This window comes from Carassius auratus, chromosome 8 (genome assembly GCF_003368295.1).
Source record: "Carassius auratus strain Wakin chromosome 8, ASM336829v1, whole genome shotgun sequence".
Taxonomy (NCBI): domain Eukaryota; kingdom Metazoa; phylum Chordata; class Actinopteri; order Cypriniformes; family Cyprinidae; genus Carassius; species Carassius auratus.
Genome location: NC_039250.1, coordinates 13,234,033 through 13,259,486, shown reverse-complemented (window position 1 = coordinate 13,259,486; position 25,454 = coordinate 13,234,033). Strand labels below are relative to the sequence as shown.

At 37.3% G+C, this 25,454-nt stretch overlaps 1 protein-coding gene across 1 annotated transcript in view; it reads left to right on the top strand.

Moving 5' to 3' along the window:
- The window catches only part of LOC113107334 (disintegrin and metalloproteinase domain-containing protein 9-like), a 42,333-nt gene that overhangs the window by 9,682 nt on the left and 7,197 nt on the right, over positions 1 to 25,454 (top strand). The window contains exons 4-16 of the mRNA XM_026269760.1: positions 5,856 to 5,934; positions 13,843 to 13,919; positions 14,456 to 14,678; positions 15,220 to 15,285; positions 15,548 to 15,619; positions 15,738 to 15,907; positions 16,781 to 16,862; positions 16,997 to 17,130; positions 22,015 to 22,186; positions 22,474 to 22,566; positions 23,229 to 23,424; positions 23,998 to 24,103; positions 24,184 to 24,367. Coding sequence (XP_026125545.1) covers positions 5,856 to 5,934; positions 13,843 to 13,919; positions 14,456 to 14,678; positions 15,220 to 15,285; positions 15,548 to 15,619; positions 15,738 to 15,907; positions 16,781 to 16,862; positions 16,997 to 17,130; positions 22,015 to 22,186; positions 22,474 to 22,566; positions 23,229 to 23,424; positions 23,998 to 24,103; positions 24,184 to 24,367 — 1,654 coding nt within the window. The remainder of the gene's footprint in view (positions 1 to 5,855; positions 5,935 to 13,842; positions 13,920 to 14,455; positions 14,679 to 15,219; positions 15,286 to 15,547; positions 15,620 to 15,737; positions 15,908 to 16,780; positions 16,863 to 16,996; positions 17,131 to 22,014; positions 22,187 to 22,473; positions 22,567 to 23,228; positions 23,425 to 23,997; positions 24,104 to 24,183; positions 24,368 to 25,454) is intronic.

Sequence of the window (25,454 nt, the reverse complement as noted above, 5' to 3'; positions counted from 1 at the left end):
TTCCACCGAAATTACCCGGAACATTTTTACCAGGAACTTTTTTTCCCAGGAACTTTTTTCCCCCCAGACCTGTTGCTTTCTGCGTTTCCACCGCGGTGTAAAGTACCGGGAAGATTAGCCAAATAGACTGGTGACGTAGGTCTGCGCGCGTTTCTCAATACAAAGTACTGCTGATTTGTTTGTTTTTTTAAAGTACGCTGATTTTGGACGTGCATCCTCGGTAGTTAGTTCAGACTTTGTGCATTCGACTCGGGAGTGTGATGTCCGCGACGACGCAAGTCCGGTAAATCTATAAACAGCAGCGTACTTGATAACTTCAGTCAGCTCGTCTTGGCTACTGCAATTTTCCTATTTACAATAAAACGAAATAGGATATAAAATACCACTGCCTCCTTTGGTTTTCATTTAAGCATAATAACAGCTGCAGAAATGTACTTAGTTCAGGGATATGTGTATATGCAGCCATTACAATGAAACGAAATATTATATAAATTTGCCTTTTTTATTTTCATTTTAACATATAGATAAATTGAATACAGACCAAAGAAAACCTGTTAGATTTACCCCGCAGCTGAATTATATGTTATGTTTAACCACTAAAGACACATCAGAGCCAGCGGCACATATCAGAAGGTCTAGCCGATTTGAGGCTGCATCTCGGCGGATACAAGAGGACTGAGCTCCCGCTGATCGAGTGGAGCTCACCGTCGCAGAGATCGGCGAAACACATTTTTTAAATAGGCACGGTCTTTATAAATAAACCATAGATTTGAGTTTTAAACAACTACATTCTTGCCTGAAATACTTTTAAAATTACATTTCATGACACAATAACAGTAATATTTGAAAATGATCCAAATAAATGGTGGTTGAACTCAACCAATGCTGCGTGAACTCAGATCGCTTTGGCTACTGCAATTTTCCCCTCAGTACATTTACAATAAAACGAAATAGGATATAAAATACCACTGCCTCCTTTCGTTTTCATTTAAACATAATAACAGCTGCAGAAATGTACTTAGTTCAGGGATAAGTGTAACGTTATATACAGCCATTACAATGAAACGAAATATTATATAGACTTGCCTTTTTTATTTTCATTTTAACATATAGATAAATTGAATACAGACCAAAGAAAACCTGTTAGATTTACCCCGCAGCTGAATTATATGTTATGTTTAACCACTAAAGACACATCAGAGCCAGCGGCACATATCAGAAGGTCTATCCAAGGTGAGGCTGCCTCTGGGCGGATAGATGATCACTGAGCTCTCGCTGATCGTGTGGAGCTCACCGTCTCAGAGATCGGCGAAACACATTTTTAAATAGGCGCTGTCTTTATAAATAAACAACAGATTTGAGTTTTAAACAACTACATTCTCGCCTGAAATACTTTTAAAATTACATTTCATGACACAATAACAGTAATATTTTGAAAATGTTGATCCGAATAAATGGTGGTTGAACTCAACCAATGCTGCATGAACTCAACCAATCAGGATGTTTAGCGCCAAAGTCCCGCCCCCGAAAGTTCCTGAACTTTAAAAAAGTACCACCTCGCCAGCAGGGACTTTCTGGGGCGCATTTTTTTACCCGGAACTTTTATTTAGTTCCTGGTTCCTGCGGTGGAAACACACCAAGTACCGGACCAAGTCCCTAGTTCCTGGGTAAAGTTCCTGCGGTGGAAACGCGGCTTTGTAGGCAAGCATCAGTACCTTGAATTTGATGCGAGCGGCCAATGGTAGCCAGTGTCAACTGATGAGGAGAGGAGTAACCTGAGCTTTTTTTGGCTCATTGAAGACAACCCTCGCTGCTGCATTCTGGATCAGTTGCAGAGGCTTGATAGTACATGCAGGAAGGCCCGCCAGGAGAGCGTTACAATAGTCCAGTCTGGAGAGAACAAGAGCTTGGGCAAGAAGTTGGGTGGCTTGTTCTGTAAGGAAGGGTCTAATCTTCCTAATGTTGTATAAGGCAAATCTGCAAGAACCGGGTCATTGTAGCAATATGGTTTGTGAAGCTTAACTGATGATTCCATCACAACTCCTAGGTTTCTGACTGTCCTGGAAGGAGTTATGGTTGACAAACCCAGTTGTATAGAGAAGTTGTGATGAAACAATGGGTTGGTTAGCTGGAACCACAAGCAGTTCTGTCTTATGCCGCGTTTCCACCGAAATTACCCGGAACATTTGTACCAGGAACTTTATTTCCCAGGAACTTTTTTCCCCCCAGACCTGTTGCTTTCTGCGTTTCCACCGTGGTGTAAAGTACCGGGTAGATTAGGCAAATAGACTGGTGACGTAGGTCTGCGCGCGTTTCTCAATACAAAGTACCGCTGATAAAAATTTTTTAAAAAAAGTACGCTGATTTTGGACGTGCATCCTCGGTAGTTGGTTCAGACTTTGTGCATTCGTCTCGGGAGTGTGATGTCCGCGACGACGCAAGTCCGGTAAATCTATAAACAGCAGCGTACTTGATAACTTCAGTCAGCTCATCATGGCTACTGCAATTTTCCTTACTGTAATGGAGTGGAGCTCACCGTCTACGAGATCGGCGAAACACATTTTTAAATAGGGGCTGTCTTTATAAATAAACAACAGATTTGAGTTTCAAACAACTACATTCTCGCTTTAAATACTTTTAAAATTACATTTCATAACACAATAACAGTAATATTTTGAAAATGTTGATCCGAATAAATAAATAAATAAATGGTGGTTGAACTCAACCAATGCTGCGTGAACTCAACCAATCAGCATGTTTAGCGCCAAAGCCCCACCCCCGAAAGTTCCGGAACTTTTAAAAAGTACCACCTCGCCAGCAGGGACTTTCTGGGGGGCATTTTTTTACCCGTAACTTTTATTTAGTTCCTGGTTCCTGCGGTGGAAACACACCAAGTACCGGACCAAGTCCCTAGTTCCTGGGTGAAGTTCCTGCGGTGGAAACGCGGCTTTAGTAAGGTTGAGCTGAAGGTGATGGTCATGCATCCAGCTAGAAATGTCACTCATACAGGCTTAAATGTGAGCAACTACCGTTGGGTCATCAGGTTGGAATGAGAAGTAGAGTTGAGTGTCATCAGCGTAGCAGTGAAAAGTCATGCTTCTGAATGACAGATCCTAATGACGCCATGTAGATGGAGAAGAGAAGTGGTCCAAGTACTGAGCCTTGAGGAACCCCAGTAGCAAGTTGTTGTGACTTAGAAACGTCACCCCGTCCAATACACCCTGAAGGATCTGTCAGAGAGGTAGGACTTTAACCACAGGAGTGCAGTTCCAGAGATGCCCATCTTTCTGAGGGTGGACAGAAGTGCTGGATTTAGAGATGGTTTCCTGAGCAGTGGGCTTACCAGGGTGTGACGAGTGGGGCGGGGCCGAGAGACGTGGGAACGAGGAGTGAGGCCAGGTGTAGTGATTGGAGATGAGCTACACCTGCCTCACTCCTCGTTCCCACGTCTCTCGGCCCCGCCCCACTCGTCACACAGAGCCTGCTTAAATGCTGAGGGAAATGTTCCAGAGTGAAGAGAGGAGTTGATAATGGGAGTAAGTGAAGGTACCTAAATAAGTATTTGAGAACAAGCTATACAAAAATTAAAGGGGAGAAAAGCAATACTCAAGTGCCCTGTAGGTGTCCTTACTCAGTGTAGTCACGCAGGTAGAGTCGATGTAAGAGGTCTTTACACAAGGATGTTTCAGACGAGGGCTGCCGCGTTGAAAACTGATTACCTGTGATTGAAGTCAGCTGGCCACACCTGACTATTTAGCAGACCGAAACTGTGCAGTTCCCTTGATATGCAAACGCAAAACCAAGCACCACTTCAGCACGTGTTTACCAGGGTAAGACACACAGTAAATAAACCAAAGTTTCCTGGCAACAACGATCACGCAGTAGTCTAAATGAGAAAACGAGGCAAAACAAACTGCTGTTCTTATCTGTTGCTTGACTGTTTCTTCTGCATTATTAACAAAGATAAATTGCTTCACTTCTTGATGTAGGATATAAATAACACACAGTGTATGACCACAAAGCACACTGAGTTTGACAGCCAGTGCTAAATGTGTTGTGGCAGGTTAATTCTTTCAGAAAAGTTGACAATTTCCAGCTATGCTCACCGTCTGTTGCAGAGGAGATGTGAAATAAAGGTCAGCTCATCAACAGATAATACGTTTTTACACAGTATGTGGCCTCCTCAGATCAGGATCTTAGAACAAGCAGTAAACTAAAGAAAAAAGGAACTTGAAATCATCATTTCTGAAAAAAAAAAAAGCCAGACAAACAAAATGTTAAAACTGTATTTGGTACACATTTAATTTCTGAAATGTGGAAATAATGTTTGGGTTTGGATTGGATTTTGTTTGTATTCTTCGAAATGTAGTATATGATATTATTAACTTGCTATTAATATTGGTCATATTTGGTGTTTTTTTTCCTCCGAAATTTCTGCATCCATTAAAAAAAAAGTTTCTGCTGCTTTGTTTTTGTTGTTATGCACATATATTAATTTATTTTTAATTTCTTTTGATCAAAATAGAAAAAAATAACAGTGGCCAAAGTTGTCGCTACAGGTTTTTATTTTTTCTTCATTTGTTAAATTGCAAATAATCTTTGAGAAACATAAGTAACAGAAACATAATAAGACCAGGTTCATTTATTATGTAATTAATGACTTTGCCATAACATTTGCAGTTTTAACTATTGTTAACTAAAACTAAAACTTGTAAAAACAGTTTTCGTTAATTTATATAAAGCCAAAACAAACGAGAATATATATATGAGATGAAAAACGTACAAAATGGCACTGAAAAAAGTTAAAACTAAAACTAAAATAAAAAAAAATACAAAAAAATAAACGAATTAAAACTTAATGACAAGTGCACATAACAAAATTACGAAACTAAACTAAAATGCGATTGAAACATTAATAAATACTACTAGTATATAAATGAAACAAAAATATCACTGAATAATTGAGAGAATCAGAATAATTTTTTTAATTTACAAGAAACTAGCTCTAGATCAATTTAGATCAGACATGAAATTATTCTTCTAGAAGAGAGACATGATTTTGAATTATGTAATCATAAGTAAGTAATGAGTTTCTCCATTGCTCTTTTCTGGCTGGCTGCAATTCCCCACATCTGCACTTCAGCAAAAACAAGCCCCCACCCACCCTGCCCTCGATTTCATCCTCCATATAATACACAGATATGCTGTCTGCATTGTTTTAGTGCATGATTCACTGAAGGAATTATGCAAAACAGCATCACTCTACCATTGCAATCAATGCACCCTGAACACATCCCTTTTTATTAACATTTGTTTCCCGCCTGCATTCTGTGGGCGCTAAAAGCATAATGTACAATCCACCAGGCATATAACGCAGAAGCACAAATGATATGCTGCCTAATTTACCAAAAGCATGAGATATTGTGCTGAAAAGAATATGACTTAATTTAAACACTCACACACAGTTTATGATAATCTTCTCTGTTTCTCAGAGCTACACACAGTACTTTACTCAACACTTCCTCTCAGCTCTCTTTCCTGCTGCTGCTTGTGACTAAAGGTTGCAGGGTCATGCTGTTGTCAAGATTTCCCACATTCCCCCATGCTCAAACCTGATTTTTCCTGACATATGATGTTTTACATGACAGGAAAATACATTATAAAGCATCAGGAATATCTTATATGCCAGAAATACAAGCTTGTGTATAACCTACTGTTCTGTAAGAGTCTCTCCAGACTGCATTTATTTGATCAAAACAGTAAAAAATTTAGACGTGTTCACAAATGTGGGTGACAGTTAAAGGGTTAGATACCTGCAACAGTGAATCCTTACACAGTTGTGTTTTTGCCCTTAGATTGCTTCTTCCAGAGGATTTCACTGTGTACTCTTATGCCAAAGATGGCTCGCTGGTCACCGAGAGACCAAACATGATGGTAAGTCAACAAACACTTACAAAAACTGAACAGAAAAGTCACACCAGCACCTGGTTTCTATAAAACAAGGGAGAGAGTGTAAATCAGGCAGTTTTAGCACATCTTTAACAAGCCATGTCAGCTGTCTGTAAGATATCTGTCAGATGCTTTTGCAATTTTCCACTCTGTTTTTTGAGGAATGTCGACTCAGCATCACCTTCAGCCTGATGATTGGTTAATTTATATTTGTTTTACTTCAGAGCTCAGACAAACAGGATGTGACTGCAGGCACACAAATACTGTCCTTTAGACCAAAAACATACAAACCAGCATTTTTTTATATTACATCTATGCATTTGGCAGATGCTTTTATCCAAAGCGACTTACAGTGCATTCAGGCTATACAGTTTATTTTTTATTTTTACCTAACATGTTCCCTGGGAATCGAACCCACAACCTTTTGCACTGCTAACGCAATGCTCTACCACTGAGCCACAGGAACTAGCTGCTGCTTTAAAAACTGCTTTTGGCTTGCATATACATTATTTTCACCTTGTTAGCGGTGTTTCTATGCACAGAACGGCACAGGTGAAGTTAGAACAGTTCGAAAAGTCATGTGTTATCATGTGGTGTAGTCTGCTGTTTATGCGATTTCCTCAGGAACAATACTCACACAGGGTCTGATGCCAAGAGCAGTGGAGCAGTTTCTGGGAAGAGCTGCATTACTCACACTAACTGGAATCCAATTTTACATGAGTGTAAGAACAAGTGATAGAGGCAGGAAACTTCATAGAAAAAGAATGTAGAAAGAATTATATGGAAACAGTGAAAAGTTAGTTAGAAGTATGTTCCCAGTGAAGTTTTGACATATAGAGATAAATGTTTGCTGAGAGATGTAATCTGAGTCACCAGCCCTGACCTGAATGAAGTCAGTCGCTGTGTGCTACGTGCTGTTAAGATTTCTCATGCACTGCCTCGTTCTCTGTTCATCTCCTATATGGATTGAGTAAGAGTGTGTCATCCTGCAGTCTGTTCTGCTTTATGTTGTCCTTAGATGGAAGTTGTGGTACCAGTCTTACGTATTTTTTGGCACAGGGTATTTAACACACACAGAAACACATCATATACTGTACAGTGGCCCCCTAAAAGTTAATTTACATGTAAAATTAAATTAATATCATCACAGTAGATATCAAGATAATAAACCAAGTGACATCTGAAAAGTAAAAGATGTAAGATATTTTCTCAAAACTAGATTTTCTTCATTTATTTGTAGAAGATGCATGAGGTTCAGTTTATTACAGTATGAAGTAGGGCTGCATGATGTGTCATTTAAGCATCAATATCGTGATGTACGAATCCACGATAGTCACATCGCAGGATGTGCGGTGTAGGCTGTCGTAGTTGATCCGTTATTCATTAACTGTATGGGCCAGCTGCTCCCTGGCCCTTGACGAATGTGATTCGCGGAGAGCGCGTGAGAGAGAGAGCATGCATGAGAGTTAGATTTCATATCTCAATATTTATCGCAGAAAAATAAAATATCGCAATGTCATTTTTTCCCAATATCGTGCAGCCCTAGTATGAATTATAAGCTAGTTTATCACATTAGCCATAAGGTGTCAAAACACTTTGTCATTTTCAACTGTAAATCTATTGTTTTATGATGTAAAATGGACAATATTTCTTTCTACGAGCTTCTTCAATTGAAAGTTGCGAAAAGAGATGGACTTAAAGGGGGGGTGAAATGCTATTTCATGCATACTGAGTTTCTTGCACTGTTAAAGAGTTGGATTCCCATGCTAAACATGGACAAAGTTTAAAAAATTAAGTTGTACGTTTGAAGGAGTATTTTTGTTCCAAAAAAACCTCTTCCGGTTTGTCACAAGTTTCGGAAATTTTTTTTCGAGTATGGCTCTGTGTGACGTTAGATGGAGCGGAATTTCCTTATATTAGTTCTAAGGCACTTCTGCCGGAAGAGCGCGCGCTCCCATATAGTGAAGCTGAGCAGCACAGACATTTCACTGATCAGAGCGATTCGTTGATCAGAGCGAGAACATCGCGAAAAGTCACAAAAGAAGTGTGTTTTTGGTTGCCAGGGCAAGACAACCCTGCACAGATTACCAAAAGAGAAACAGCATTAAGGGACCAGTGGATGGAGTTTATTTTTACAGAGCATCAACGGAGTTGTGCAAGTGTTTTTGTTTGTTCCCTGCATTTCGGATTGCACATCGTTTATTTCTTAAGGATAATGCAGTCCCAACGAAAAAGAGTCACGATCGTGTGTTGGAACCGCATGCGGTGAGTAAAACTGCTTCAAATATCTCTGTGTTGTTAACTTAGCTATCAGCGCGTAAGCACATCAAGTAAACAACATGCAATGTTGTCATCAAACTACACTTTCCACATGTACAGCTTAAAAAAAAAAAAAAAAAAAAGACGACATAAAGTGGAACTTAGTCATTTTCCAAAACCGCTAAGCAAATATATACAGTTTCAGTACATACCACATAGCATACCGCCTTTGCTGATGCTGCTCTTGTTAAATTTCAGCCTCTGGATCTGTGTCACAGCTTCCACATGCTCTCAACTCAAAAGCCTACTGGCGCTCGTGATTCTTTAGCTCCGCCCACACGTCACGCCTCCAGCCAGTCGTGTTTTTCAGGGAAAAATCGGTACAGATTATCTTTCTCTTATAAATATAATAAAAATAAAGACTTTTTGGAGTTATGAAGGATGCAGTACTACTCTATAGGTACTCAAGATTAACAGGATATTGAGTGAAAACGAGCATTTCACCCCCCCTTTAATGGACTTAACAAATAACAATTTTCTAATTGTGGTATATAACCAAAGAATGGCCAATTTTGGGTATCACAAAATTATAATGTATTAAACTGAGATATATATATATATATATATATATATATATATATATATATTAGGGGTGTAACGATACGCGTATTCGTATTGAACCGTTCGGTACGACGCTTTCGGTTCGGTACGCGGTACGCATTATGTATACCGAACGGTTCGTTGGAGTAATTAATTATATTTGGAAAAAAAAAAAAAAAAGAGAGAGATAGAAATATAATGATATGCGTTCAACAAGGTAGCCCAATAACCCAAACAACGTAACAGGCAACGCCCCTGACACTCCCGAAGAAGAAAAAAACACCATCTTATATGTTTATGTTAGGCTACTCAGCAGGCGCTCGCTCACTCAGTACGCGCTGAAGGCTCGTTGCAAAATAGCCAATGCGTTTAACAGACTAGAAATGAGAAGATCCCCCAATAACCAACAGGTCTGGTGCTCCTAAAAACGCGTGGAAAACGCTAAGCACGTCTTTATCCTCCTTTCCAAAGCGCTCGGGCAGAAGCGCTCATGAGGCGTCTGTCTTTGCTAAGCAACAATGACGTGCTCTCTCCATGAGACGCGGAAATTTCAGCGAAGGATAAATGGATTTGCAGCTCTAAAAATCGCTTGCAGTAGCTCTGCTACTAAATTTATTTCAAAATTGCAATCCATATACAACTATGATCAGCTGTTCCTTCATCTTGGCTGAGCTCTCAACCTTGTTACGGGAAAGGATGAAGCTGATTGGTTGGTTCTTGTCACATGACCCGCGGTGCGCTTGCGGCATTCTGAAAAGTTGAGATGTTTTTACATTTTGCTGTATCTAAAACGTATCGAACCGAACCGAACCGAACCGTGACATCAGTGTATCGTATCGAACCGAACCGTGAATTTTGTGAACCGTTACACCCCTAATATATATATATATAGCATGCACAATAAAATATCCAATACTGACCAATAACGATAAATTAAAAAACAAATATATTAAAATGTCTTCTATAGTTCATATAAAATAAATATGAAATTGATTTTATTTTATTATCTAATGCAGGGAAAATGAAAGTTCATGCAAACTGTTGCTTAACACGTCAAATAATAGTAATTTAAATCAAATATATTGTTTTCTCTTCATGTCTAACGTATCTATCTTGTAAATCTCAGACTGAAAGTGTTCATCTCTATTTGTATCAGTTATGAGTTGCTGTTATTGCTTTGAGAGCTCTAAAAGTAACATAAATTAACATTGTTTTAGATTAAATTGTCTTGGATCAGGGCATAATTGAAATGGAATATTCTAGGATCTGTAAAACTAGGTTGTCAATGTCAGCGAATGTTTATTTTCTTTTGTGAACTGATGCACAATAGCAAATGGGTAGCTTTTTGGTGACAGGGTAGATTTAATCAGGGAGAAAATGCTGGGCTGTGTGGTCGCCTTATGCATGATGGGAAATTGTTCAGCAAATTATTGTCATCGCACTGGTCTAAAAATAACTCCGCTTTACTTTTCATCTATTGTATCCTCTCTGTGTAAGAGACAAAACACTAGTGTGCACACACTCATGCACAAAGACAGCACGTCTGAACAGAACAAATCTAAATAGTGTTTCGTGAGCTAGTGTGTTATTTCTCGTTTATGATGCCACACAGGTGAATGCATTTTTTTATATAAATTATTACAGGCCTACTAAAATTTTTGAAAGTTTCAGCTATCTCAGTTTAATATGCAGAGATGACTCAATAATTTTGTGGATTCTTTAAATGCTGTTGTCACGTGAGAAACCTGCTTTTATTCAAAAATGAAGTTGTTAACAAGAGCGGTGCCTTTATAATCACTAAAGCTGCAGATCACTTCAGTTCACTGTGCACTGCACAATGAATCTCTTATTTACATTGTTGGTTATTATGAATAGATTTGCAAGCATGAGGTTTTTTGCTGTACAAAAACAGTTTTGAATGCTATGGAGAAAATTTTGACTTTGATAGACCTTAAGCACCAATGAGTGGCCATTGCATTTGGTATTGCAAATATTTTTTGAAGTTGAAAAGAAAACAAAGTTAAAATTTTGTAAGAAAATAGTATTTCAGTCTTTCAAAATTTCACATTTAATTCAGTGTGTTGCTCATTCCTTGCTATTTCAATTGTTTCTATGCCAGTTGTTTTCTTCACTGTGTCTGTGAATGACAACATTACTCAGTGCTGCAAAAACACATTGTAAATAGAATCAACTGGCTCCCTTTAGAGCACAAACAGGCACCAAATTAACTATAGCCCCTTTCACACTGCCATTTCGGCAAATACATGGGTAAAGTGTTCCGGCAATTGTTCCGGCATTGGATGGAATCGCAGCTACTGTCATGTCTGTGGATATCAGTGCAGTTATTTGCAAGTGTTTTAATAAAGCTTTAAGGAATGTCTACATTAAGACAGACTTAATTTCATCTTCTTTGTCTTCATTTCAGTTTCAGTTTTATTTGCATTCAATGAACTTGACAAGTTGTAATTCAGACCCATATAAAACTGATATTTATGAGGAAGAAATTATTTTATCGGCTTGGGATTTGCGTAAAACATTTTGGGTGTGGTAAAATGCTGATCTGAGACTGTAGTGATGTGAAAGTCTGATGACACAGTTCTCTGTTACAGAACAGGAAACAGCTGCACAGTGATTAATGCCTGGTCATGTGCTTTACAGCTTTCCTCTCCATGTGGAAGTCAGGTGCTTCAAGCGAAATAGTTTATGCTTTCTCTTTTTTTGGTTAATATAAAAAAGTGCTTTAAGTGAAGTGTGTCATTTCTACGCCATTTCTACGCCACCAAACTGAATTGCAGAAATAATTACATGTTTTATCAAATGAGTCTATATTTTTAGTACACCACGGAGATAAAATGTTTAAACATTTCTGAGAAATTAACCATAGATTGATTTATTTATAGATGTCTCTGCATGTTAAACAAAGCATAAAATAAGGATTTTAAACACTGAAAAAAATTAAACACATCACTTTAATGTGATGTGACGCTTTGTTCTCTCATATCTTGAAACCATGTTTAAATGTAAACATCCAGTTCAAGTGAGGTGGTCAATTTCATCTGTTTTCTATTCGAACAGCTAGGCATTTTTGTGCAATAATCTGGAGAGACCCTCTGCCAAAAAGGCAGTTTATGAGGAAAGAGCGTGAGTGGATTTGTAAACTTATTTTACAGAAAAGTGCTGCTGCCTCAGACTGGAGACTCTTGTGATAAAGAAATACACTTAAGCATATTTTTTTTAAAAGAGTATGTATTATGGACATAGTATGCTTTTAAAATAATATAATTATCTGCTTAGTATATACTTAACTAAATGTAATGTAATTGTAATTAAATGAAAATGTATTATAGTTCAAATTTACGTACACATCTTTTTGTGTAATTACATAAATAATTAATTAATTAATAAATAATTATCTTTAAAATATAGTTAAAGTATATTGCTGAACCAACAAATATTCATAATAAACTAAAATATAGTTTCTATTGAAACTTGTATGTCATGTATTTAAATTTGTAATGTTGAATTTGTAATTTAGTACTTTTCTTTTATATATATTAACTTTAATATCAAATAACACACTGACGCTAAAATTATAATCAATTCCTTTACATGTGCTTTAGTATGTTAGTCAGCATATTAAAAGTAAGTGACTTCTTTAAAGCACTTTAAGATTATTAAAACAATGATTTGGCAAATATACTTAAAGTAGAAATTGTATTTGACATTATTACAAAGTGCATTATTAGTCTACTTAAGTGTGTTTAGAAACAATCATGAAGTCTACTCCTAAGAACATGTGAATGGCCTTTTAGTTCATTAATATTATATTATCTGCAAGAACAGTTAAAAAAAAAAAACTTTTAAGATGTGAAACATTTTATGTGTAGTTCTTTTTCACAAGGAGATATAGAGAGTTGAAGAGAAGATACATCCGTTCAGAAAGCAGTGGCTGTGAGTCAGCGGGTCAGCTGACCCTCGCTTGTTTATGATGTCCGGTGGGATTTCTACAGGATGTGTTTTCTGATTTCCATTACATCAGACACACAACATCAGCCATCATGCTGCTTAAAAGCCTCCATCACATGAGACGTTCCTGGGTATTCTTGTGCTATATAAGGTGGCCTAGATTTTTTTTTTCTCAAATCAACACATATACTGTACAAGAGTACAGACGGCTCTACTGTTCAACTCAAATCACTCTCGTGGCGTTAGGCTTGGAAACAAAGCAATGAGTCTTAATGATGTAAATCAAACCTTTCTGCTCTTGGTTTTCTGATATAGCAGCTCAATGTCTGATGTGTGGCCACATACACAAAAAAACACAACAGTCACACATTGTTATACATATGTATGCATGCTAATGTGTGTTATGCTTTCAGAAAATGATAATTGCTAATGACAAAGTGGCAGTGAGAGCTAAAACGGACTAAATTTAAGTGTATAATATAAAGCCCCTTGAAATCCCTGTAAATCAGCTTGACACAGTTTTAACAGAGCCCCTCAGAGCAGGACAATGTCTAACGTACAGTTCACAGGCTTATATAATCTGATTGGTTGCAGGTGGGACAGTGAATGGTCATTCTTCATATATAAACTATAGCAGTGGTTCTCAGCCTTTTTGACTCTTAAGGCCCCTCGTTGTCCACAACAAAATCCAAATACATTTCCAGGTGTTAGTGATTTAATGGATAAGGATTAAGGATAAGGTTTCCTAAAATTGTTTTACTTGCATTTCTGCCTGATAAAATATTTTAGAGCTTGGTAGTTTTCTTTTTAATGCATAGTATGATTTGTTTTAAATCAATGTGAGGTTCCTTGTGGGCCCTGAACCCCTGTTTGAGAACCATTGCTCTAGAGTAAAGCTGACGGAGCATCTAAAGGGAGTCTGGTCCCTGTCAGCAGACATCTTTCAGGTTTTAATGGCGAGAATGTTGATGGCTGTTAGTCAATGCTTTGAAATGTCTTCTTGTGTCTTGGTGGAATTTACTGTGGCTTCTTTTCAAGCCTCTCTCTCTCTCTCTGTCTCTCTCTCAGGGTCATTGTCATTACAGTGGTTACATAGAGGATGTGGAGGGCTCTTCTGCAGCACTCAGCCTGTGCTCTGGGTTAAGGTGAGATCACAGAAGCTTTAAATGGATTGTGCACTGAAATGTTACATTAGAAGCAGACTGTAAAACCTTTACAGCTGCAGACACACTTAAGAATTTACTTTATTGTCTTAAGCTTTTAGCTTTCATCAAAATATAAATACTTTTCCAGCCCTTTTTTTCAATAGTTTTATTCTTTTCAGATGATGTATCCAAGACACATGTAAGCAGTGAAAAATATGAATCTTTTAATTTAAATTTTTACATTGTAATGTTTAATGAAAATGGCATACCTTAACCTTAATATATATCACAATACAGAAGAAAATATCTGTTGTTGCTTTGATTTCATCACAACTTTCAAAAGTTAAAAAGGATCAAAAAGTCCTGGAAAACATAGAAACATAAGGGTATTTCAAGTCAATTTTAAACCCATAAACCTTATTGGAAACTTAAAAAGTTCATGAAAAAGAATAAAGTTTGTAGTAGATTGCCAAAGCTTTGTCTACCCAAGCCTGTTATATATTTATATGCAAGTGTGTGATGTGTATGCACCTCAGGGGTGTTATCCACATGGAGGGCACCAGTTTCGGTATTGAACCATTGGAAGGTTCCTCCAGTGATGAGCACTTGGTGTATCGTTTGGAGGATGTCAAGACAGAACCTCTCAACTGTGGAACGCCTCACTTTCATAACCATGATGACGAGGCTTCACCAAGGCATCCTACAGACAGCTATATCCATAACATCACATTTGTTCAATCTGGCAGCCATCTAATCAGGGTGAGTCATTCCAAATCCCAAAAATGGCATGTGCAATTACACAAGCTTCAAAACACAGCTAATTAACTGTGAATGCTGGAAAGGAAAATGGATGTGTGCATGGGAGTATGTCGCTGTAGTGTGTTCGTGCTTGATGGTTTATGTTCAGTTTCAAGTGTTTTAAAAGTTTCTACACTCACATGACTAGATTTCTAAAATGAATTGTTTTTAAATCAAAGTGCTTTGAAAGTAAGATTGTTTTAGGCAATAATAATAATAATTTGTTCTTAGTTTTTTTTTTTCTCAAGCAGTAAAACTTGGTGTTTAAGTGTAAGTGAAAACATGGCTTCCTTATATTTTAGCAATTTGATCCTTTACCAAGTTTTAAGCCACAGTAATTCTGTATTTATGTGCCTTTATTTAAGCTGTATTATTATTATCAGAGTTTTTTTAATGTTAGACTTAATTGTAATATTTTTAATTTGTCAGATCATTATAGTATCAATGCTTGTGCTGGCAAACACAGCTGAAAATAAAACTAAATGTCTGTCTGTCCAAACAGAAAAAGAGAGCGGTGCTGCACCAGACACACTATGTGGAACTGCTAATGGTGGTGGATAATATGAGAGTAAGTTATGTAAACCTAGCAGCATCTTTCACCATTTTCCCATTGTCTGATGGTTATGTTGCTCTCAGGGAAATATCAATCAGTAGTAGCTTGTAAACTCTTAGTGTGTGAGTGAAAGTGTGAAGAGTTTTATTGAACAGTTGGAGATGTGTGGGATGAAAATGTGCGACTGCCTCTGCCTCTGGGTAATTTTAGCATCGGTGTGAGAATTGTCCAATTTCTGAAACCCATCCTAGAGTTTCATATTTTCTCCTTTTTACAGTTTAACTACAAAAAAGGGAATCAAACAGCTGTACGTGAGGAGGTGGTTCAAATCGCTAACTATGTTGATAGTGTAAGTTTTAATATTTTAAAATTAATGCAACAAATGCATCCAGTTACATCACTGTATGGTGATTGTTAAGAGGCCTAGTGATTATCCCTCTTGATCTCTTTGTCCTGCTTTCCCTTAGATGTACATTGCTCTGAATATCCGTATTGTGTTGGTGGGATTGGAGATCTGGTCTGCGCAGAACTTCATCAATACTGATGGCGGTGCTGGAGAGGTGCTGGGCCGCTTTAGTCAATGGAGAGAGAAAGAGCTGGTTCACCGTCGTCGCCATGACAGTGCACAGCTCATCATGTATGAGCTTTTTCTGTTATGACCATTGTCATTTAGTGGAAGTGCTTTTAAGTGTGTCAGGAGAACATTTGTATTATAAAGCATTCATTTGTAAAAATATCACCCAAAGGTAGCATTTGGAGCGAGAACAGGGTGAAGGACTTAATACAGAGCCTTGGTGCACACCATACTTTACCATCACAAGATCAGATGTTTGTTCATGTACATAAACAAAATTGTAACTTTCTGAGTTGAAGGATTTTTACAAGAATTAGAACTTTTCTGCATATGTGCTCTTTTTGCACATATACATTTTGTTTAAATATAACACTTCATGAACTTATGAATTCATTTCTCAGCAGCATGGTTTAGTAGATTTAAATGTTTCTAGTATCTTCGACATAGAATAAAAAGTTCAGATTTTTAATTATTAATTTTATATAAGCCCAAACCTAGCTTTTTAAAAAGTGGTTTATTAATAACTTGATAGCTTGAATGTTTATGGACGTGTGCTAGGGAGAAGGAGGAGTATTAAATAATATTTAACAGGCATCTGACATTACTCACATTACAAGTATGTTCATTTTGCAGTTTTCATGACTAAGTCATAGCTGTAAACACTTCTTTTCACTTCTAGCGATTCAACAAACCTCCAGATGAAGTTTTAGCACTAGTTACACTCTTTAGTTAAATTATTTGTGCAAAAATTATATATGCCAAAAGGAGAAAGTCCTTGCATTGTATGTCTTTAAAATATGAGGTAAAATCCTGTTTTCCATTATGTGTCTACCTTAGATTGGTCATATTTATTGTTCTATGAACAATGCTGTGCAGTTATAGTGCTGTGCTGTAGAAATTGCCTGTCTGATTCTCTTTCTCTCTCTGTCTTCACAGAAATAAAGGATTTGGTGGAACAGCAGGCATGGCTTTTGTTGGCACTGTTTGTTCCAGAAGTCATGGTGCTGGAATTAATTCGGTATGATGCCTCTGATCTACTATCTGCTACAGATACTCGCACACACTGTTAATCAGTATATGCTCAACAGTGACTTCCACCAGTATCTAAATGCCGGTTGTGTCTTTGTGCATATGTGTGAATTTTCCTCTCAGTTCACCAATAATAATGTGCTGTCATTCGCCTCCATCGTGGCTCATGAGCTGGGTCACAATCTTGGGATGAACCATGATGATGGCCGAAACTGTAAATGTGATGTCCAGCACTGCATTATGAACTCAGGGGCAACGTGAGTGTTTTTGTCTTACAAATTTCAATATGCTGTATTATTTTCTAAAGGGGTCATCGGATGCCCAAGTTTATATGATTCCTTATGGTCTTAACAACCCTCTACGGACACCTTGGCAATTGAATCGCCACTGGCTAGTAAATTTTTTTGTTTACTTGCCAGACTGATATATTTGAATTTGACTCATGGTGGTGCTTTTTTGTTCATTCAGTGTTTCTGTAAAAAAGGAAAAAATAACAAAAATACTGATAAGATAATAATGATACGATATCTGAATATAAAACGTATATAATAAGGTTTAATGAGCTGCTGTATAATGAATATTAATGAGTATTATCTTCTGGGTTTAAAATCTATATATCATGTTGATGTCACAATTTGTGACGTGGAAAAGGACTATAGTACATCCATGACACGTCTGTGTCTATTAAATTATTTATCAGACTACCTGTTTTTATCCACAACAGCATGTGTTGATTTGCTATGACAGATGCTTCAGACTGTGAGATGACATTGTGCACATTAACTGAGAGAAATGTTCATGGATTGAAGAAGAGTTTGTTTTTGCTTTGTAAGAATTCGGCACAAACGTGATTTGTTCACTTAGTGAGTGCAACCATTTTCCCGGTTCAGGGCTGCACTGCTGTGGAGGGAGGAATTTCATTGAACAAGAAATATGAGTCAGTGGATTACCTGAATGAGAGCAATTCGTTCACCTAAAAAATTTGTTCAAAAAGAACGATACGTTCACGAACGACACATCACTAGCGTGTGTGTGAGAGACAAAGCGGCAATGAGTTGTACGTTTCACACTGGAGTTTATGGTATGTCAAATACACGTGCATTGCACATCCATTCAGATGACCTGAAAAATAGCACAGATTGCTTGATGGAGAGGGAAACTCTGAAGCGCTCAGTCAGAGTGTTCGGCGAGTGAAAATATATCTGTGCTAAACTTATACTTAGCCTCCAGCTCACACACTTTGGAAAATAAAATGAGAATTGATTAGCCATTGGCTAATATTAGACTTCATTTAGTGGCCCAGAGTGAAGATTCAGTTGCATATATTAGTGATTTACTTACAATGTAGAGGGTTGCTTAATGAAAAGTCTGTAAAATACTTACAATTTTCCCATTTCGGTGAATGTACCTTTAATTGCTTATGAGCTCTGCTCACCCCACCCCTCTCTTCCGTGGATGACGAGCAATTCTCTAGACCAGGGGTCTCCAACCTTTTTTTACACCATGGACCGGTTACATTTGGAAAAATATTGTAACAGACTGTCTGGGGGGGGGGGGGGGTTCTTTTATTTGTATATATATATATGTATATATATATATATATATATATATATATATATATATATATATATATATGTATATGTTTCAATTTTATATATGTTTATATATGTTTCGATGGACCATTTGGTTTTTGAGTCACAGATCGGATGATTTTTCGGATAAGCAAGAAAAAAAAATTAAGCACGGAGAATGAGAGAAGGTTTTTTAACATAATTTTATGCATAGCCTATGTATCTTAAATGCAGGGAGATGTGTTAAAGGAATCAACTCTGCATTTCAATGCTGTCTGAAACACATCTCTATGCTTGTGCATGCTTTGGCTGTGTGTGAGAACAGCGTGTTGCCAGATTTCCATCCAAATTTGGTGGAACAGCAGGCATGGCTTTTGTTGGCATGGTTTTTTCCAGAAGTCATGGTGCTGGAATTAATTCGGTATGATGCCTCTGATCTACTCCTCATATGCTACAGATACTCGCACACACTGTTAATGAAGTATCTGCTGAATAGTGGCTTTCACCAGTATCTAAATGCTGTTTGTGTTTTTGTGCATATGTGTGTATTTTCCTTAGTTCACCAATAATAATGTGCTGTCATTCACCTTCATGATGGCTCATGTCTGAAACACATCTCTATGCTTGTTTTGGCTGTGTGTGAGAACAGCGTGTTGCCAGATTTCCATCCAAATTTGCAAATTTAACTTGTGCGCAAAATTGGAAAATTGCTAATTTTCGTCACTTCTTGATAAACTGGCACTAAATATCTCAAAAAAATATATAAGTAAGCGAGGCCACTGAATATAATAATTCTCTAATTTAATAATTTGCTTGCACTTTAAGTAAGCAGACGAAACACAATAAATGTGGTCTTGTTTTTGGAGGTTAATGTCCGCTGTTTTGGAGCGCAGTCATGGTAGACTGTTCTGGGAGTCAATTATACAGAAATACTTTTGACAGTTTTTTCTCTGGCACTTCAGAATGACTATGACAACATTTCAGATGCTGTGCAACTAAATCGGTCCACTGTTTAGTCAGGTTATGTTGTCCCATAGCGCAAAGTCACTTTACTTCTTTGAACGCTCATGCAGGTTTCCATTTACAATTATTCGCCTTTTCGCACAAAAAATAAAACACCTCAAGTGAGAGTAAAACCTTTTTTCGCGAATTTAAGGATTTCAACAAATTTGGCATTTCCATCACTCATTTCACATGTAATACTTCAAAATGTGCATTAAAACAGGGTGATAGAAACTATTTGAATTTTCGCCTTCTTGTGGTTTAATATTGCTTGTACTGTACTGTAAATCACATACGTGCTGAATGCTGGAATCAACTGCGATCTGTTTAACCCCTAATATATGACAGATCCGAGCAATTTTTAATTTGCAAATTAAACATAAAATCGTCAAATTGCTACTCAATATTGCATACAACGAAAAATGCAGAATAATTAGAACAAATTAGAACTGGCGACCCGGTAGCAGCTCTAACACAGCCCGGTAGTGGGTCACAACCCCGGCCTTGGGGACCTCTGCTCTTTACTGTCAACATTAGCTGCATTCCAGTGTTGTCAAATTGGGCTACTTTAACACTGTTGCCTCGGGAGGTTTTTATGTTCGCAACAAGATAAATTAGCCCCTGGAATGTGACTTAATAGGGGAAACCTATGGAAAGAGATTGGGTTAGTTTTGGGTTAGTTTTGAATAGCAGTTGGGCGAGTTTTGCTATGAAAACCTAGCAACCCTACTGCATTTGTGTAACGAAGAGTCAGAGGCATTCGGATCCATGTGCAGAACTTTATTCAAAGAATGGTCAGACAGGCAGAATTCAGGAATGGCATCAGGAATGTTAGGGGCAACCAGAATCGAAAACAGAACCAAGCAGAGATCGGGGCAGGCAGCAGAGAATCAGAGTCAAAATACACAATCCAAAATCAGACACGGGAAAACCAAACACAAGGGAAACCACTCGGAAATGCTAGACAGACTAAACAAGACTTCGCAGTGAGTGAGAGTGATTGTGCTGCTTTTATGTGTGTGTAAATGAGGTGCAGGTGTGGCAAGGAAATTGGCTGATGAATGATGTGCAGGTGTGGCAGGGTGATTGTGATGCAGTGACTCATGGCAAATGTAGTTCGGGTGTGGTGCAACAGTATGAGAGGTGCTAGTGTCCAAGTGACATCTGGTGGTTGATAGGTGGAATGGTCCTGAGTGGAGTGCCCTCTACTGAAGTTCATGGGCACTCCATCTAATGATCGTGACAATTTGTTGCGGAACTTTTTTCCTTTCTCTTTGGTGTGTAACAATCTCTTGGTGCATAAAGAATTCAAAGAGATCCAAAGTAAAGAGTTAACCACACTCCCCTAAAAAAGCTCGTTCTAACAGTCCCCACATGTCTACATCACTATATGGGAAGATTGCTCACGCAAAGAAAGAAGGCATACTTTGATTCTCGCTGTTGACACCGCTGCTATGTTGTGGAGACGGTTACGTTGTGAAAGCAAGTATCACAGTATGTTAAGGGGCGTAACATTTTTGTCCAGTATGTGGAAAATAATGTTTTTTTAACCTTAAACCACATAAACACTTTGCATTATACCAAATACACAAAATTTTTTTCTTTTTAGCAACGCCATATGACCCCTTTAAGAAAGCTGATTCGCAAAGATTTATGAAAAAAAAACGTATACTAATTTCTTCTGTAGGTGAAGCTGGTTCACGAATGATTTGCGTGAACATAGATGCATTTAGGCAGATCGGGGAGAGGGGCACATTCCCTTCAAAAACAAAAGTAAGTAAGTAAGTAAAGTTTATTTATAGAGCGCTTTTCACAGATACAATCACAAAGTGCTTTACAAGGTACAACCACAATTAATATTCAAATGAATTAAAACAAATAAAAAGTCCAAAGTAAACTTAAGCCCAGTCAACTAAAAGCTTGTTTGAATAATAGTGTCTTGAGTTGCCTTTTAAAGGACTCAACAGAATCAGGCACACGGAGGAACAAAGGCAAGGCGTTCCACAGTCTGGGGGCAACAGCCGCAAAGGACAGATCTTATAACGAGTCTTTGGGACAATTAAAAGACTTTGGCCTGCTGATCGAAGGGAATGACCTGGGGAGTATGTGCATAGCAAATCAGTGATGTCTTGAAGTACATCACTGCATCTAAAAAAGTAATCCACTGCGTCTTCAGTGGATAAGATGTCAGTAGTAAATGAGGATTGCTATTTTCGTTATTACATCCAACAAAGTAATACTTCAATCGCTTGGGAGTCATTCTCGTCTACATCTGCTCAATGGAGGACTGTAGACAGATCACTCAGGGCAAGTCTGTAATAAAACTCCAGTGTCAATCAACAATCACAAGAGCAGCCTGGGTCTGTGTGACATCACACAGACAAGAATCTGTGGACAGCTTGATTTGAGAAAGGGATTATAATTAAAGGGTTGTTGTGTAAACACACCGCCAAGACACATTTCAGTTCAAACAACATTTAAAAGTATATTTTGCATCAGGTGACCCTTTTAAAAAATGATTCCATGATCCATTTCGTTGTCCTTCAATGCTCTCTCTTTTTCTCTCAGTGGTTCTCGTAACTTCAGCAGCTGTAGTGCTGATGACTTTGAGAAGATGATCTTGAACTCAGGCGGCCGTTGTCTGCTGAACACGCCGCGGCCGGACGATGCGTACAGCGCCCCCTTCTGCGGGAACAAGCTGGTGGATGTGGGCGAAGAGTGCGACTGTGGATCAGAGGCAGTGAGTCGACTGGTTCCAGACCAGTCTTGTGATTTGTTTAGTTATCGGATGAAGAGAACTGGTCCTGATTTCACGTTTTTTAGAAGATTGTGGTAGTTGTTGTCTAATTTAGTAACCAAATTGAGCCATTGATCTTATGATAAAGATCAGGGCTGCAACAACGAATCAACAAAATAGTGCTAATTAACTATTATTATTATTATTATCTAATCAATATAATAAAGTTTGTTACAGCACTAAAGAAAACTAAAGAGATTTTCTGAAGGTATTGTATGTGAATTTTTCAGGAGTGTGCGAAGGATCCGTGCTGTGAGCCGAAGACGTGTAAGCTGAGGTCAGGTGCTCAGTGTGCGTACGGGGTCTGCTGCAAGAACTGCAGGGTAATTACATCTATTCTAACAATGTAGCTCTGCTCCAAACGCAGTGTTGTTATTGTTAACGAAAACTTTTTTTTTTTGTTAAATCGATAAATTGAAACACGGCTGAAATAAAATATAAATATTCGATGAAAAGTGAAAATGTTAAATGTTTCTAATTTAAATTAAATTTAAGTTGATGTTCTGATATTACTAAGACCAAAATGAAAATAAATTGAAACAATAAATACAAATATGAATAAAAAAAAAAACATAAAAATGGCAAATGTATGTAACAATGACTAAAACTTATATGAAATAAAAATAAATAAATGTAAAAAAGATAAAAGTAATTAATAAATATTGAAATATTATAGGAAAAATAAGTTGAAAAGAAATTTTAAAATGTTAATAAATAATTTTATAAGTATGCCAAAATTGCACTAGGAGAAGATGCCTTATGCTGCTTTATAAGACTACTTGTTCTGGCTGAAAAGACAAAATATGTCTTGTTAGGTCGTATATTTCTTCTGTGCATACAATTTTCACTTCATCAACCAGCTCACAAGGACAGAGCTAATATATACATATATATGCCATCTGACAATTTTGCAGTAGTACTTTTTGCTCGCAAAATTCATGCAGAATTTGAATAAATGTAATATTTCTCTCTCTCCATCTGTCAGTTTATGCCTGGTGGCACAGTGTGCAGAAGCAGCACGGATGAATGTGATTTGCCAGAGTACTGTAATGGCTCATCTGCACTCTGTCAGAATGATGTCTTCAAACAGGACGGCCATCCCTGCAAACAAGGCCAGGCTTACTGTTACAACGGCCAGTGCCAGCACTATGACACCCAGTGTAAGGCCATATTCGGCACAAGTGAGTATACAGTGTGGGGATGAATAAGAAGTAAAAGTATTGTTTATTCAGTACTTCAAAATGATTAAGGAACATTAAAAAGGCACTTAAAAAAAGACAGTATTTAATGTTAAAATTATTTGGCATGTACATTTTCTAACACTTTTAAACAACATCTGTGTTAATGATGTGATTATATGTATTTATGTAATTTATTCCTGTTATCAAAGCTGAATTTTCAGCATCTTTACTCAGGCTTCAGTGTCACATGATCCTTTAGGAAAGATTTTTTCAAGACTCTTTAATACAAAGTTCAAAAGATCATTGGAGATATTCTGTAACATCATAAAGGTCTTTACTGTCACTTTCGATCAATCCAATGCATCCTTGCTGAATAAAAGTATTATTTTCAAAAATATATATATATATTTTCTGATCCCAAATGTTTAAAATAAATTGCAAAAAATGTAACATATTTTCATTTATTTTATCCTGCTTTAAAAAAATGTTTTGTGTAGTTTTTCTTAAATTACAAATAAATTTAAAAAGAAGTTAATCGTTATTCTGTAAATGTCTTTCTTTTTGTGTGTGTAGAAGCTAAAGCTGCTCCTGAGCTGTGTTTTAAGGATGTCAATTCTAAAGGCGATCGCTTTGGAAACTGTGGCTACCATTCCAACGGATTCAAGAAGTGTGAGAGCAGGTACAGCACAAGATATACTGCTTTACAGTTCAATTACAATTCACACCCCCATAAGAACACACACACTCTCATTCCCTCAGAAACGCCATGTGCGGGAAGCTGCAGTGCGAGAACGTCCTGTCCTCAGTCATATTTGGCATCAAGCCCTCAGTGATCCAGACCCCCATCGCTGGCACAACCTGCTGGGGCGTGGACTTCCTCCTGGGCTCTGATGTGCCTGATCCCGGCATGGTCAATGAGGGCACCAAGTGTGGAGAAAATAAGGTGATGGAGAACAGTGACATTGTCCAACTTTATGTTTATTCTTAAATTATGTGCGCAGATTGGCTAGACATGTTTATTGAGGTGTTTAGCTGTTTTCACTTATGAGAAGGGTTAGAGGAGAGGAGCTTTTCTTTCTACTAGAGAGACTGCTTTATTTTCCTTAATAAAGAAATCATTCTAGCTTTAAAGGATATATCATTTTAAACATTTTGTTCTTTTAGAATAACTACACTAAGGATAAGATGATGCAGAATTATTGAAATGATTATCCTAAGGTTATAATGCAGCCACAAAGCTGATTTAAATTTAATTAATAAATTAAAGGTGCAGTGTGTAAATTTTAGTGGCATCTAGCGGTGAGGTTGTGACTAACAGCTCAGTCCCCTGCTCACCCCTCACTTTACAGAAGCTAATGTGGCAATACAGTGGATTTGTTATGGAAATGTAATTTAAAGTCTAAACCTTACAAACTACGTGAAAGGCTCATTGTAGGCAGATTAGATCTTTATTTATTCCAGCAAACAACACAGTTTGATATAGATATATATATATATATTAGGGGTGTAACGGTTCGAAAAAAAAACGGTTCGGTTCGATACGATTCACTGGTGTCTCGGTTCGGTACGGTTCGGTACGTTTTAGATACAGCAAAAAGAAAAAATTGGCAGATACATTTCCTTGATTTAAAAAAAAAAAATTATTAAAACTAACAACGTATGTTTCTTTTTTTTTTCTTTTTTTAAATTGAACAATGATGGAGCTATTCTTTACCCATCTTCTATGGTGTTTTCTTAGCAGCATACTGTATAAAACAAAAACAGCTCCTTATAAAAAAAAAAATATGAAAATGTTATATTGTTGTAGTAGTTATGAACAAATACGAAGATGTAACTTTTTATATGGAACTATAACTCTTTATATTGAGTGTGTTTTTACTCAATTGGTTCTCTATAGGACTTATGTTTTTTGGAAAAAAGCAGGAATTACGGTCTGGCTGAAATGGGCTCGTAAAGGAATATTGTAACGGGGCTCAATTACATTAAGCATCTTCTTAAAACCTGCATTTTCCACTATAGGCGCTCCCTCA